The 16,363-nt window shown below is 44.1% G+C and overlaps 1 protein-coding gene across 1 annotated transcript; it reads left to right on the top strand.

The window, feature by feature from the left end:
- Window positions 1-209: 209 nt before the first annotated feature.
- On the top strand, window positions 210-10,711 carry LOC126389416 (androgen receptor-like). The gene is made up of 9 exons (XM_050043102.1): window positions 210-1,342; window positions 2,366-2,502; window positions 2,738-2,854; window positions 3,277-3,420; window positions 3,519-3,728; window positions 4,268-4,412; window positions 5,467-5,597; window positions 5,752-5,903; window positions 9,553-10,711. Exons 1-9 carry the CDS (start codon window positions 468-470, stop codon window positions 9,715-9,717), a joined length of 2,076 nt encoding a protein of 691 aa, XP_049899059.1. The 5' UTR covers window positions 210-467; the 3' UTR covers window positions 9,718-10,711.
- The last annotated feature ends 5,652 nt before the right edge of the window (window positions 10,712-16,363 follow it).

Below are 16,363 nucleotides of genomic sequence, written 5' to 3' on the forward strand. Positions count from 1 at the left end.
CACAGCAGCTACCACTGAGTGTGTGTGTGTGTGTGTGTGTGTGTGTGTGTGTGTGTGTGTGTGTGTGTGTGTGTGTGTGAGGAGCATGGCTGTCATCCCGTACTGTGGCCATATAACCTTATTTACTATTTAATCCCGGCTATTCTCGCGAGACCTCTTTACAACATGCCAAAGTACAAAGTACAAAGTTTAACAGTTACTCATTGAGGGAGTTTAACGTGAGCGCCGCCGACACCGAGAACGGTTACTTTGGAAAAAAGAAAAGTTCGTCAGCGCTTCATCCGCAACAGGTCGACGGGACGTCCCTTCCCTCCAACAAGCTACGTCGACGACTGCTCTGAATTTCATATCCGCTGAGACATATGACCGGAGTCTCATAGGGTAGGCGTTTTCTCGCCTGGAGTGTTGTTTTATTTGTTCCTCGTGTAACCAGTGCACTGCTTAATCTGCCACGACACGAGCTGAAGATGGCCTTTCGCTCGAGCTTCTCTGATTTAGAACAAACGTCAAAGTGTTTAACAGCGCACGAGCGGGATCGCTTGGATTCTGCGGACATCTGTGCACCTGACACAACTGCTGAGCTCAGTAAGGCAGTGTCAGTGTCCTTGGGTTTGGATTCGGTGTCTTCTCCGCTCAACAACATGAACCAGTGCTCCGGCGGCAGCGGCGCCTTTGCAGACTTCGACCCCACTGTGCAGATTAGTTCCCGAGGAGCGCAGGAGTTGAGTGGGGCTCATATGGTGAGCTCAGGAGGCATCCGCCTCCTACTTAATGACACTAATCCGAGAGAAGACGACTTTGGAGAAGTGTGCCATGACATCCAGCAGGTGAGCTGCATGGATCTGCTCAAATCGGGTGAAATGGACAGCGCGCAAAGCGTGACGCGCGGTCCGGTGATATCCAGATATGTCTGCAAGCAATCAAACTTGTTCGTGAGCCCCGTGGAAGAGCTGCCCGCGCCCTCTCAGGTGGACGAGCTCTTACCTTTAAAACCATACTCTGCGTACTCTGCCAATCCAAACCTATACAGGGATACGTCGGGTGTGTGGTGCGCGTACAGCAGCCGATCCGAGCCAGAGAGAGGCGGATCTGGCGGGCATAATTTGTTGTGTAAATACTGTAATTGTGGGCAAGCCTCTCATGGATCCAGGCAGGAATGCCACTGTGCGTGGTACAGCAACGGGGAGCAGGGTGGGAAAGGTGGCATGCGAGCAGCGATGGCACAGGGGTATGGCCAAGTGGAAAGTTACCCAAGTGCAGTTCCTCAAGGGCAGGCCGGCACTCTGTCCGCTATCAAGACCGAATCTTCAGTCTGGGTGGACTGCACGGATCGCACGTTCAGGTAAAAAACACATTTTAATGATTTGCTCTGACTTGGTTTTCATTGGCATCATGTCAAGATGGCAATCCTGTCTAGGGTGCATTCGTTCTACCGCTCATCTCCCTTTTAACTGAGACAAAAGGACCACTGCAGCGTGAAGTAGTGACCATGCTGTCTAGTCTGCCAAGCTTTGCAACTGGACTTAAATGAGTCTTGTATTGTTGGAATTGGTCCTTTGAAAAGAGTGTTATTATTTTCATGTTTTATTAAATCCATTATATCACTTGAAAGCTGCACTGTCCTCTTCTTTTTATTGCTTGATATATCTATGGAGAGCTGCAGAGGATTATTGGACTTGCCACAAAGCAGCACAAATAAATCAAATAAGCAAACATGATTATTCTGCATTATTATTTGCGATGCCTCATGTTGATATACTGTAGATCCACCACCCAGTTCGGCTGCAGAGGCAGCTGTGTATAAATGATTTGTGCTCTAATAGCCCCATGTGCTCCTCTCGGCCTTGGCCAAGTTATGTTCCAGCACGCAGCCGGACAGAATCAAAGTTCAGCCTATCCCCAACTTTACAGGGACGATCCAGATCTGTGCTGTGACTAGCTGTGCGCACAATAACCATTTAATGTATCAGTGTCACTATAAACAGGAGATACAGCACCTGTTGCTGATTCTGTGCTTGGCGTGGAAGACAATGTCTTGTTTCCACTTCTTGATGCCTTAGTGAAAGGCTCGCCCTGCAGTTCTTTAATCACACATGTGCTTGTCTTTTGGATGACTTCAGTAGTTGTTACATAATCAGTCATTTAAAAGGGAAATCTCCTTTTGTTATTGGATTAAATTTAGTTCATTAGCACCCTAAATGTCAGAGCAGGCAGCCTCTGAGGACAAACACAGTCACCCTCTGTTGGCCCCTATTTTTACAGGCATATTGCAGCTGTTTAAGATGATTTTCAATAATGTGCCTGCTTTTAAATCCTTTAAAAACATCACTTTCATGTGTGTGTTTGTGTCTATGTGTGTGTCCAGGCATGAGGATTTGTTTCCAGGTGTGTATCTGTCTGACAGGAGAGTGTGTCAGGTGTGCGGCGACGATGCCTCGGGTTGCCACTACGGAGCCGTAACCTGCGGCAGCTGCAAAGTATTCTTCAAAAGGGCCGCTGCAGGTATGTATAAACACACAAACACAGGCCAGTGCACACACACAATTACTCGTCCACTGATTTGATTTCTTACACCCACTCGCTCGTTCAGGCAGTGCAGGGCACAGTGACCTGACATTATGAGGGCGAGTTTGTTGTTATCAGAAAACACCCACATATCTTTGCCATGAGTTGGAAGCCTGAGGCATTGTTGAGCCCGCACCCTCACCCCCCAGGGACTATTTTTCTGTACCACCAGGTAAGCAGAACCACCTGTGTGCCAGCCGTAACGACTGCACCATCGACAAGCTGAGGAGGAAAAACTGCGCCTCGTGCCGCCTGAAGAGATGCTTCATGTCGGGAATGAGCCTTAAAGGTCAGGAACTAAAGATAAGAACAGGATGAGAGGCTGAGGAAGGAAAGTATGTGTGGTGGGTGTTTGGAAAATTGGGCCGGGGTGGTTAGATACCTTACATGCATTGGATCGGAAGTTCCTAATCAAAAGTTCCAGCTTAAATACAGTGTAACTAATGCATTTCAGCAAAAGGCTAAATAAGAATTACTGCCCAGTGGCCAATGATGGAGAGCGTTGCCACATAATTATGATAAGGACCAGCTCCACTGGCTCATAGTTATTTAAATATTAGCCCCATTAATTGTATTCCATCCAAGTTTTCTTGATATTTCCAGCTATCTATTGTGTAATGGAACAGACAAAACAAGCTGAAATGGAAACTTCCTATCTCCTTTTCACCGTCTTGTCTTCCACTCATCTGTTCTCTCCGTGGTGGGTTCTAGGTCGCAGGCTGAAGGGAGCTGGACAGTCAAGGAACGGAGAGGAGGAGCAACCTCTGGGTCCCTGGGGGCCCGGTGAACAAGGAGAAAGGCCTGGGAGGAGAGATGTAATCTTGGAGCCTGGAAGTGCAGCTGCCAGGGCTCAAAGTGAAGATTAGTGTCACATAACATAAGCATAGTTTGCCATAATATGTACTATTATTTTCTTTTTATGTTATTCTTGCGGTCTTTCTGTATATTTTTAGGAGAATCCTATGCCATGGCTCTCGGCGTCCCCACGCCCCTGCGCTCCTGCCTCTCCCTGCTCAGTATCTTGCAGGCCATTGAGCCAGCTGTGGTCAATGCCGGGCACGACCACGCGCAGCCAGACAGCCCCGCGTCCTTGCTCACCAGCCTCAATGAGCTCGGGGAAAGACAGCTGGTAACCGTGGTGCGTTGGGCCAAGGCCATTCCAGGTAAGTCAGTCTGGGCCAAGGTAACACCCTGCGAACTAATCCATACTTACATGTAGGTGTTTTTACCAAGGCTGCGTGCGCTAACTTCAGTTGTTTCAGATTCAGCTTAACTCCAAACCATCTGTATTGTTTCATGCCAAGCGAAATGCTGCAAGGTCACACTCGTCATGTTGAGCAAGAGAGCGGATAACACTCGAGGCAAATCAGTAGCTTATGTAACTCCAACTTCACAGTAATTTAAATGAGCTCCAGAGCTATGAGAACAAGTCTGATCTAATATCTATTACAACTGGGCAAGGCCTCATCTTGAATTGTATGCCAGGTAAACCTTCCTGTTTGAGCAACCAACAAAAACAGCTTTTTCATATATGAACCACTAGAGGGGGATATGTTCATACTTAAACAGAGAATGACAGGCTGAAAAAGACCAACAATGTACCCACACTGTAATATCCCTGTTGTTATTAGTCTTTATATTTATTCACCTGACCTATGCAGTGGTATGTTATCATGTTTCATCATTTTTGCCTATTGAACAGGTTTCCGTGACCTGCACGTGGATGATCAGATGTCAGTGATCCAGTTGTCATGGATGGGGGTGATGGTGTTTGCCTTGGGCTGGAGGTCCTACACACTCACTAACAGCTCCTTGCTCTACTTTGCTCCAGATCTGGTCTTCAATGAGTAGGTCACACAAAAAAAGTACTCACTTGTACTCACTTGACACTGCAGACTGGAGTTGCAATACTGTGTTTGAATTAAAGTTAAAAGAAGTTTGTCACGCCTGGTGTAGTCTTTATCTCGAACAAAGAAAGTTTGTTTGGGCCTGAACATCCGTAGTAATCATCGTGACACTTGGTTTGTTGATCTTATCTTGAGGTTTCACCTGTCACCGTGATTGGGAAGAGAGACACAGTGGAATAGGAGCTTCAGAGGAAGCTTTAAAAATGACACGACGAACGCCGTCTGTTTCCAGGCGAGACGGTAAACAAGTCTGTTCTGTTCTTTCCGTCTCCTTTGCGTCTGATATACGTGGCCGCAGAGGGATCACCTCAGATGATTTATTCCGTTTCATCTTGTGCAAAACATTCGTCGGTCCCCGAGAACTGCCGCAGCGTTGAGTTCTTTTTTTCCACTTTGACAAGTTTTATTCGCACCGCAGCCAACCTTCAGCCTCTATCGAAAATGTTTCTGACACTCTGACTCCTGTCTATTGTCTTTTCTTTGTACTTTAAAAAACTTAAAGCAGAGTTTGTGAGACAAATCGGCCCGTTTGATACACATAAATTACAATTCCACCACCTCTTATCAGTAGATTGTTTTCAGTGTTGAAGGAGGGTGTTGCTCTGAATGTGAGAGCCAACCACAGGCCCTTAGAGCAGCTTTTACTTGGCTGGTGTTTTGCGTGACATTAGCAAAACATTCATTCCGTCTGCATTAGACCTCTGTCACTCTATTGGGCTGCCTCTGACCTGCATGGTAATGGATACGCCTGCCCTTGTTGGTGACCCTCATTTTTCTCTGCCTCTCTGTCGTTCCCTTTTTCCATTATCCACCTCACTCATTTCTTCTCACCTCTGCCGCTTTTTCCTCTTTTTCACTTCTGCCTCCATTAATTGTCTCCCTCCTTCTGTATTTCTCTCTGTCTGACCCTCTCTTGCCTACTCACTCCTCCTTATGTCACACCTTGTGCTCCTTCTTCTCCCCTCATGCTGTTTTTTTTCCCTTCCCCTCACAGCCAACGGATGCAAGTGTCCAGTATGTATGAACACTGTGTGAGGATGAAGCTGCTTTCCCAAAGGTTCTGCATGCTGAAGGTCACTCAGGAGGAGTTCCTCTGCATGAAGGCCCTGGTCCTCTTCAGCATCAGTGAGTCCGCCGGGAACACGTCTGAAATAATAAGTCAAATGTCCACTCAGCAAGTGAAATATGACTGTAATAGAGTTCGGCCATACTTTAGAGAATTGATGGGATGGATAAAGTCTGTGAGAGTTAATGTTGTGTTCTGGCTTTGTGGTAACAGTGCCAGTGGAGGGCCTGAAGAACCAGCGTTGTTTTGATGAACTGCGGACCTCCTACATCAAGGAGCTGGACCGCTTGGCCAGCCACCACGGAGAGACCACCCGTACACAGAGAGTGTTTCAGCTCACACAGCTGCTGGACTACCTCCAGTCGGTAATAGACACAATTCTACTTTATATATGAACACACACCGGGCTGGCTTTGTGAACTATTATATAAATGCAATTTTAGTTAGCATCACTGAACTGCTTGGGCAGGAAATAGTGTACACCAAATACAGTGATTGTGTACTTTGACCCATGCAGGCACTGTACTTGGCTTGCAGCAATACTGTATTAATTATAGGCTAACTAGGCCACATCAAGATTTGTTGATCATTTCATGGCTGGATTACTTAATCAAAGGTATCCGTTGTTACATTTTAAACTTGAGCAAGAGTCTATTTCAGTTCATTTACAGATAGACCTATACAAACTGTAATATCATCCTGACAAACGTACTTCCCCTCTCATTTCTTTTCTACTGACAACCTGGGGTACACCTCCAGTTTGTGCACAAATCCCCAGCCATCCACTAAGGTTAAACACATGCCAAAGGGTCATATGACTCCTGTTTTAGCTTCTCTACACTGGTTGCATATCAGGAGGGAAAATGATAGAGTCACCCTCTGGTGGTAGCATTGCCACATCAAAAATAACTGTAATGCCCCATAAGGAACTGACACACATTGTCCATGATGCAAAGCTCCCCAATCTGGTCCCAGGCAATCATCCTGCACCTCCAGTCTAACCTACAGACTGTATCGGCAGGAAACTAGTAACAGCAGACTAGATCTGCAGATGCAAACATGCAGAGGTGCACCCTGTACCTAGAAGGATATTAAAGCTGTTTTAATATTTGTTCTGCCTGCAGACAACTGATTTTACGTTTTTTAAACCTGCACATTGTAAGAGTTGCATTAAGTGGTAAAGAAACTGCTCAGAGTGCCGACGTGTGATCTCTGTCCTGGTTAGGTTGGAGAGGGAGGGAGGGATTTTTATTTGTCCAAATAAAATCTAGAGCAAATGAAAGCAATAAAAAGAAAATTGAAGATCGACCAAGTTTTGTGAGACGAGAATGAGAATATAAATAAGTTACACATCTGCTTTTACTGGCGCACTAGTTCAGTCTGAATAGTTGCCTGTTTGCAGAGCCAGTTAACACTGGCACAGAGTCACCTGTCTGATGGTGAAGGGTCTTAAAAAGCTTAAAGTTAAACCTGGGTCATAAAGTCTGTTGTTTTACAGCCACATGTTGAATTGTATTTCTGTTTGAGCGCTTACTCCCGAGTAGGAGACAGTATGACTTAATTAAATGATGTTCCATTTTTATGAATTGTTTGCTAGCTATAAAAAAAAACATCATGTATCTAGGCCATCTGGATAACCTGTACTACAAAGCTGGTGATCAACCAGTTTAGTCAGCTCTGGGTTTACAGCCATGAGGGAGTTCATGGGAAAGAGGCCGGAGTGTTAAATTACCAGCGACATCATCAGAACCATGAATTAAGTAGGCAACTTCGTATCATATGAAATGAAATAGTATGGAAAGTGTCTGTGACTGACAGACAGTAAAATGTCAGTAGCGTGGGATGTAAATGATAATCTGTAATCTCATAACAGAAATATTGAAAATACTATTGGCCATGACTTAAATTATGAATAGGTATCACCAGGCTATATTCAACATCATTCTAAAGTTTGTTTTTTTTGCTATTTAGGTTGATGATGATGAATATGTCACATAAAACACTTTAACGTAACACCACACTGTTTCTGCTACCACAGTAAAGGGTGGGAAAGTAGTTAATGACTGATGAGGTCTGACTGAAATGTTGCATTTATAATAACAGGAGCCAATTAACAGTGTGTCGATTATTTGCTAATAAAATATTATCTTTTTTCCCAGTTCTAACAACACAGGTGTGTTGTTATTTTGAGCTGCAGTGATGGAATCAGAGAGTAAAATAGCAACACTGTCACTGCCGACTAAAATAAAAAACAAAATAATGTTTTAACACCAGTGGAAATAGAGCCCCGAAACAATGCAATGACCTACTATTACTACTGACCTATGACAATATATAGGTTGCTCTTTTAAACCTGAGTCTCAGGACTTTGTTCATTGATACTTTTTTCTTCAGGGATGTGATTGTTCAGAGGTCGGGGTGTTGAAAGGCTGTGATGTGATACTCTGAAGTTAACCTGCTCCGCAGCAGGTTAACTGTTCATTATAAGAGTAAACCTTGAAGTTACCTCGCAAACTTCAAATCCTGCTTAGTAGTACAGGCCTCAGGACTCCTCCTCAGACCAGGTGATTTTCATCAGTAGAAACACAGAATTAAGTAGTTTCAAGTTACAGATCACTGTCCTCTATGCTTTTTGGCATGTCACAGACGGGCCACTTGCCCGGTGTCTACTATGTGTGCTCACCTTATTTCTGATATGAACAGTCAGGAGGTTTTTACTGAGAGCCGAATTGCCCACAGAGGTCTCCTCCTCTGAAAAACAAACGGACCCTGTGATTTAAACCAGTAGAAACACACAATAAAGCAGTTACACTTTACAGATCAGTTTTTTTCAAAGCCACTAGCCTAGCACCTGCTAATCTGTGCTCACCAAGATCTAGACATTCAGGAAGTTTTTACCAGAAGCTGATTTATCTGCAGAGGTCTCTTCCTCAGAAGGAGATTTTAAGTGGTAAAACACTGAATAATGCAGTTTCATGTGGAAAAGTCACACTCCACTGCTCATAGCAAAGGGGCCTCTAACTTCAATGGCTGATGAGAAAACACAATTGGCCCTGTCTAGAGCCTGTGTTTGGTTTGTCCATTCTGGGCTGCTGTAGACACATGCGATCTCTGTAGACAAGGACCTGATATTAACAGCTTATTCTAATGTAAGGAGAACACTACAGTTCTTACTTTTAGGTGATTATATCCACTAAAGAAGTCGAACTTGATATATTATATTGTATTTCTGCCAATATATCCCCCATAAATCCTACACAGTGGACCTTTAAAGGGTCATAGTGAATGTATTTGAATGTGAGTGTTATTTTTTTATGTATGTTTTCTTTATTGTGCACATCCCCCTGCTTTATGCACACATGTAGCCAAGATGAATAAAACCTGAAAGAAAGCCTACCTTGAGACACACAAACCATGCTTACATGGGTTTTGAAAAAAATCTTGAAACTCAAGATAGTAGGGATGCACCCACTAGAGGGTGCAGATTAACTGCTTTCCTCCTCACTACCATTAAAACTTCGAATACTGATTGGTAGGAACAGTCTAAGAAAAAATCTGTGACATCAGTGGTTGGGGGCGTGACCAGAAGAGCTGGAAAGTTTCCTCCCAAAGAGAGCTGAGCTGCAGCAGTTTCAGCCTCATGTCTTTCACTGTGGATTTACTCTTAAAGGCTCAGCTTTGTCAGTGTCCCACTCACATCTTAGATCTTCTAATGCCTTATGAGCTGGAGGGCAGCCAGGGATTGTCTGGCAGCAGGGCCCTTTAGGCAGAAAACCAGAGTTGATCAAGACTTTGCAGTTCAGACCTCTTTGGCATTACCCTGCCTTCGGGGCTTAGAGCATCACAATGAGTGTCATCTTTTTAAGTCACCTCTTAAAGCTCATGTCAGGCTTCAGTGTCATTTGCTATTTCCTCTTTTATCTGCAGGCTTTGTTCTTTTTTAGCGCTGTACACATTTCACACGTCACATCTTTGTCACTAATAACCCCTGTCTCCTCTTTCTTTTATTGTCAGATTGTGAGGAAGTTACACCAGTTCACCTATGATCTGTTCGTCCAAGCTCAGTCCCTCCAGACGCGTGTCAACTTCCCAGAGATGATCTCGGAGATTGTGAGCGTCCATGTGCCCAAGATCCTCTCGGGCATGGTCAAACCCATCCTTTTCCACGATACAGCCTAGAGAGGAGGCACTTGAGCTCCGGGCATCCAGTCCCAGACCATTTCTGGTAAAGCTGAAGCAGCAAAATTGGGTTTATGATTTCATGAGGTGAAATAAGCCCCTTTTTACCTACAGGGTGAGAGTGAGGTTATGAAGGGCATACAGCACATTCTTCCAATCTAATTGCATCTACTCTGTTCTTCTTACTGCCTGTTATCTGTATCACACACAACAAATGTTTCTGGAGCTGATTTAAAACACTTTTTAGCATGCATTCCTCCACACAAACTCATGAAAAGCTAACCACCTGGCATGTAGACTTCTTCATATTTACAGCCGACAGCGGGCAATATTTCATTTTCGGGAGGTGAGACAGTTCACGTTTGCAGAGTTCACATCACCATAGCTTGTCTGTGTGCAGTGGTATGACATTTGGCTTTTTTAACAATGACTCTTATTGTGCGCGCCTGAGATGAACACAGTTGATTGACAGTTAATAAACGGTTGTGGCATGCATGCTAAGAAGCAAAGCTGTCTCGCCTGAATGTAAAAACATTTCCGACAGCCGTTCTCATCCATAGAAATAATAGTCGACTAATGGTTTTAGGTGTCGACAAAACAAATACAGTTTTAAACCGCGAGCGACTGCATCAGTGCAAATTTCAAATGTATATTTATGAATTTGTGATATCAAAAGGTCACACCGGAGAAAATAACTGGACAGAATGCTCAGTCGACTAACTATGGGTGACTTTTTCTTTTTCTTTTTTAAGTTTGCTTGTTTTTGAATGTCAAAATGTTATTCCAGTACAATTTTTTCCAGAGTGGACATTTCATACTGTTGTAACTTTTCTACTGTTTCTCAAAAAGTGTTCTTTGCAAGTGCTTTGTAGTGTGTCATCATGTATTCATTGTAGCTTCTGACATTTTTGCTAAACGTTAAAGGTCCAGCCAAGAATCCGCCCATTTGTTGCAGCACTTACAGCTTAACATGTAATAAAGAATTCAAGCATGAGTGTGTATCTGTTTGTTCATAATGAGAGTTGAAAGAAATGCGCACGGTCGCGTCGCAGCACAAATCTAGTTTAAGTCTTTAGAGTGCATGCTATTGGTAACACAGTAATCTCCCTGTTTTTCTCTGTCTGATAGATTCATTTCACTTTGCTATGCAGTCAAGTGGACAGACAAGTTTTAAGAAAACATCACACAGACAAGTTTTGCAGTAGACACCCTCAGGATTATCCCAGTCTCCACCCAGCCAGGTAATAGATCCCAGCAGGAGACCAGAACTTATCACAGTCAAACAAGGAAACCTGGCTGATTTATTTCATCTATTTATCCTGGAAGCAAACAGCCATGTCTGCTGATCTGACATCAGAAATGGCTGCCTGTATTTCAGTACCATCTAGTGGCGGCTGTTGAATCTACAATCCACTCAGCAAAAGTGGAGTAGGACAACATCTGTTGGATCCATTGACATTTGCTTTGTAATGTAATTGGACACGGATTCACTCAATGTTTGAACAAGGTTACCATTAAGTGGTCAGAGTCACGAGAGGAGAGGTCATAGCATTGAAGGGGACGAGTAAATAAAGAGTGCATTTAGATCTGAGGTTTAATTAAGGGTTAAATATTTAAAATGTGCAAGAAAATGTTTTATTATTAGAATATAATAAATTATCTATATTTTATTTTTATTCATAGAAGAGGAAAAAAATGCTTTTTCTTATATTTACAAATGTCTGTAGGCCTAAAGAGAAAATGACATATCTTTGAGAGCTGGTTTATTTTTAAATGGTGCATTGAAAAGCCCAAACTGTAAAAAGCAGTCTGCCCGGGAAACCTCCACCGCCATTTTAAGTCCCATTTCCTGAACGACCTCTTTCAACAAGTATTTGTCCCTCTCATAAATGAATTGGAGCTGAACGAAGTTGGGATCGAAAGACACGCTGAAATATCACTTATTTCTAAATATATTCCCTGCTGCACATGCCCCTGTGGCTTCCCCTTAAAAGGAATGGCGTCTCGTAGGTTTGCAATGATCAAAAATGTATGTGTTGATGTCGACATTTGAACTTAGTTTGGATTCCATTTGATTTCTATGTTTTCTCCGAGTCTGCTCTGCATCAATATTACATGCCTACTCTAGCAGAAGAGGGATTTTTCCTGTTGGGTAACGGCAAACCGCAGAAAGCACAAACACACTGGCCACAAACAACAAAAGCTCAAACTATTTCCTGATGTGGAGAGGGATTAACGGGAGCAGAGAGTTTAAACGTGACTTTGAATGTGAGAAGATGACACAAAAGAGAGAAGAGAAGCACAGATAGTCAAAACTTGACGCGTAAGTAACTGAACACCCACAATACCAAGCTCACATGGAAATGTGGTTGGCACCGGGTACAATACTTCTTGCAGGACCTTACATAAAACTCCAGCAATAATGTCTTTAACACCAGGTTACCGCAACTCACGGCTACAGTGACCGGAAAACAATTAGATTGTGGAGGTGGTAAGATGACACCCCTGAATGGGTTGTTTCTGTGGCCTATCTAATGGAGGGCGATTCCAACCCAAGCACCAGTCCATTAACAACCAATTAACTTCCTATTAATATTTTACCAGACAGGGCCTCTCTTCCTGACGTGTTTTAAGGAGCTTTTCCCAGGAGTGTTTGAACATGAGCAGCTTTTAGCGCAGCATAAAGAGGCCTGTGTAATGGGCTGAAGGAGGAGGAGAGGCAACCTGATAGCACTGAGAGCAGAGGAGGGGAGAGAGAGGAGAGGAGACAGACTTCTGCAGCTGGCCTGCCCTGCGCCGAGCCAAGCCTGGAGCCGGGACCCAAGCACACTCACACAGGGTTAGGAAATCCATGATTTTATAGCCGCCACACAAGATCAGACATGAGTAACGACCTTGTGCCATGCGTTTGAGTGTTATTATGTTTTGATAGTCAAAGATGTGACTGATAATTTTTCTCTTGTTTGCTCAAACTTGCAGCCGAGCAGCAGTTTCGCCTCTGGAACTTTAAAGTAGCTCTCGCCATTTTGGAGTTCACCCTTAAATAAGTCTTAAAACAGGAATATCCACCTTTCTCCTCATGTGTCCTGAGCTAGCTTTGTGCTGCGTAAGGCTGATTTTTGGGTGGACATTTCAGACTAGTTCAGGGAAACTCCCTGCCTGGAGACAAAAAGAAAGAGAGCGAGACAAGGGGAGGCAGAAAAAGGAGAGAGAGGGAGGCCATTATGACTATAGCCTGAGGCTACTCCCAGCGGATAAGGCATTTGTCTTCACTTGAAAGTATGATTTATTTTTCCACCAGTCAGAAGGGTTATGTTTGTCACCGCACACTGAAAGGACTTTTGGAAATAGCAGCAGAGGCAGAAATGGAAAAAGAATGTCCACTGCTTTTCTAATGCACTCTTCACGGTTTCAAAGACTTCCCTTCTATGGTTTCGTTGTTTGAGATCACTTTCAGTCTTCATTAACTTTAGTTAATCATACTGAACCTTGCATCTAATTTATCAGCAGCAGCGTGTGTGTATGTGTGTGTGCGTGTACGTGTGTGTGTGTGTTGATGATTAAGAGAAAGAGGGGAATGTGGGAAGGGGGGAAAGATGTGGTTGTATCAGGTTCCCTCCACTGGGTGTAGATGTGGTCTTAGATTTCTCTCTGGGCTGCTGATTAACCGTGTGTGTGTGTGTGTGTGTGTGTGTGTGTGTGTGTGTGTGTGTGTGTGTGTGTGTCCGTGTNCTCTGGGCTGCTGATTAACCGTGTGTGTGTGTGTGTGTGTGTGTGTGTGTGTGTGTGTGTGTGTGTGTGTGTGTGTGTGTGTCCGTGTGTGTGTGTGTGAGCTGGGAGTGCACTGAGGAGGAGAGGAACTTCAGCTTTAATTTCCCCCAGCTCCAGATATTACACCCCCGCGCGCTCTGTTTTTATTGGAACAGAGACCAAAAAACACCAAGTGTTTATGATGCATTAAAACATGGTGGGGGGAACTCGAGTGTGGAATTGTAAATCTATACATTTGGCTCTGTCTCTCCAAAGCAGAATTAATTCTTTTATAGAGGATTTCGTGTGTTTTACGAAGACTGATGATTGTAACGCGCCGTGAAATCATGTTTATCATCTTGATGTGGAGGACAGAGGGTTGGAGAATATTCTCCCGTCGAGGGGAAAGAGAGGCAAATGGAGGCAGGACTTTAGCAAAAAAAGGGGCACATGGGAGGTGGGAGGAGTCATTTTGGGCTGAAGCACAGAAGGAAGGAATTATTCTGCATTACCCTAATGACCATTTGAACAAACGGATGGGTGAGGAGACCACATTACATTCTATTAACTCTGCTTTTGTTGTCAGTGAACTGTTAATGATGTACAAAGGGAGCTCTGCGGCGCTCTCCTGGACAATACATGCTCTGTGCTTCTAATTATTCTCAGGGAAGTGCCGACAGCCTTTATACCTGGAGACACATTAGCTGGCTCTAATTAGAGTAAATATTCTTCTGGTATAACACTGGTATTGCCTCACCAATCCAACAGCGATTAGTGCAGTGTTTTTCTTGCGGGTCTGCTTATGCATTCCTCGGCCCTTCTCTGTCTCTCATTCTCCTTCTGTTTTTCAGTCTTGATCATTGCCTTCGCCTCTTCCCCACTCCTCTTCTCTGCACTCAATTTAGTTTCTCTCCTCTTTCCCTCCTTCTTCCCTTCTTCTTTTTTGCAGCAGCAGCAGTAGAACAACCACTAGCTGTGACAGAATCCCAGCGTCTGCCCATGCTCCAGCCATCTCCCTGGTTCATTATATCAGTACACAGTGTCCATGCCCTCCGCCCCTCGTAGGGCCCTCGTAGCTCCTGCGTCCCAGCCAAACGCAATGTGACAGCGCCGCCACAGCCCTCATTTACGGCCATCACAGGACAGATTTCCCCTTCCAAGGCTCCCGTCTGCAGCCTGATAGATGGCACCCCTGCTTTTCTCCCCGCACATGCGTGTGAGCGTGTTGTTATTTAGTGTGTATGTGCAACTGTGTGTTCATTCACAACCCTCCATTCATCCATGCCTCTGTGTGTGTGTGTGTGTGTGTGTGTGTGTGTGTGTGTGTGAGCAGGCCAGAGTTGGAACAGCAACATTTACCCTGTCAGTAGTGATCCCTTAAACAATGCATTATGATATTACTGACTTTGTTTCCACTCTCTCACTCACTGTTTTTATATTTAATGCACTCTGCATACTCTGATTTTCTGCGTGTACTTCCAGAGTGCTGCTCAGTTTTTTAAGTGCACAGTTTGTGTAAAGGCCTTCCATTTCTGTGGCGCGCTTATTGGAGCACCCTTGGGGGCAGTCACATCTTTAGTTTCGGGGAAATGCTGCAGCACACTTCAGCTGCGGTACACACACACTTTCTGATATCTTGTCTCTCCTTCTCCTCTTCTCTCCTCTAAATATTATATTGTAGTTGTAGCCTCAGGCATCGGCTCTGTGTCATACTGGGGAAGGTCAAAACAGACATACACGCATACCACACACACATCCATAGATTTCAAATATCTCTATCAGGCCTCAGAGGATCAGATTGTTTTACGGGAAATCATGTCACGGGTCAAATGATTGAATTATTAATGGAAGCGCTGTGCAATAACAATCGGCCCTTGTCTATTGTGATTCCAACGTGATATTCACAGGCCCTTCTCCTCCTAACTTGATACTACCATGTTACGATCCAAATCCAATAATGCAGACTCTGCAAAAGAATGCTTCCCCTAACGCCCCCCCCCCCTCTATTGTTTCATCAGTCGAAGAGCGTCTTTAGTCTGTAGCCTTCACAGTGGAGAGTATTACCGAGTCTGTAGAACCATATCGACTGCTGTGCCACATTTCCAAGGACAAGGCAATACATTTTCATCAAAACAGTCATGGTAAAGTAACTCACAATCATAGGACTCTTTCACAACACACTGGTCTATGAAAGGTGTGTGTTTTACTGCATATGTGTGTGTGTGTGTGTGTGTGTGTTTGCAATCTGGCATTCCTGTCAAAACTCTAATCTTTGCTCCCTTTTACAGTGCCAAATATGGATTTTGTTCCCGAGCGTAACTGGAAATCAACTGAGCAAATCTAAAGCGTATTCATGATTCATGCTATGGAAATGAGAGCAGACAATTCCGTATTCCTGCATTTGCATATGTAAAGAACCACACTCCGAGAGGTACAAGTATTTTAACCTTATTTAACACAACAGAGATTCAATTGAATGTAATGTGTTGCCTTATGATGTTTTAAAAGAGGGAGAGTTCACCACTACCAGAGGCAGCTCTCCTACAGTCCCCGAGGCCTTTTTCTCACAGAGCTGCTATGGAAATGCGTGTTATTGTAAAAAACCCCGGTGATGGATTCTTGACCTGAGAACTTCTCGGTCTGTTTTGAGAATGACCGTGGAGCAACACGAGGGAAAGACACGTAAGGTCACCCCTTTAGCATTTATTATAGGCCGGTGCCAGAAAACACAACTCTTTTAGACATGCTAAACATAGAGCGCTGGACACATGGGCTGACAACTTCACTTAGGAGAAGGAAATCAAACAGGCTTGTTAATGCAGCTGCTGAAAACAGTCCCATTAGGAGCAGTCACTCCTATTCTTTGTTTTTCTATCATTTGTACTTGCCTTTTCAT

This window comes from Epinephelus moara, chromosome 4 (genome assembly GCF_006386435.1).
Source record: "Epinephelus moara isolate mb chromosome 4, YSFRI_EMoa_1.0, whole genome shotgun sequence".
Classification (NCBI taxonomy): Eukaryota; Metazoa; Chordata; class Actinopteri; order Perciformes; family Serranidae; genus Epinephelus; species Epinephelus moara.

Excerpts from the sequence above, each read along its gene's own strand:
- LOC126389416 (XM_050043102.1), top strand. The coding sequence starts at position 468 with ATGGCCTTTCGCTCGAGCTTCTCTGATTTAGAACAAACGTCAAAGTGT. Across the intron at positions 2,503-2,737 it reads CTTCAAAAGGGCCGCTGCAG|GTAAGCAGAACCACCTGTGT; the intron begins GTATGTATAAAC and ends CTGTACCACCAG. Across the intron at positions 2,855-3,276 it reads GTCGGGAATGAGCCTTAAAG|GTCGCAGGCTGAAGGGAGCT; the intron begins GTCAGGAACTAA and ends GGTGGGTTCTAG.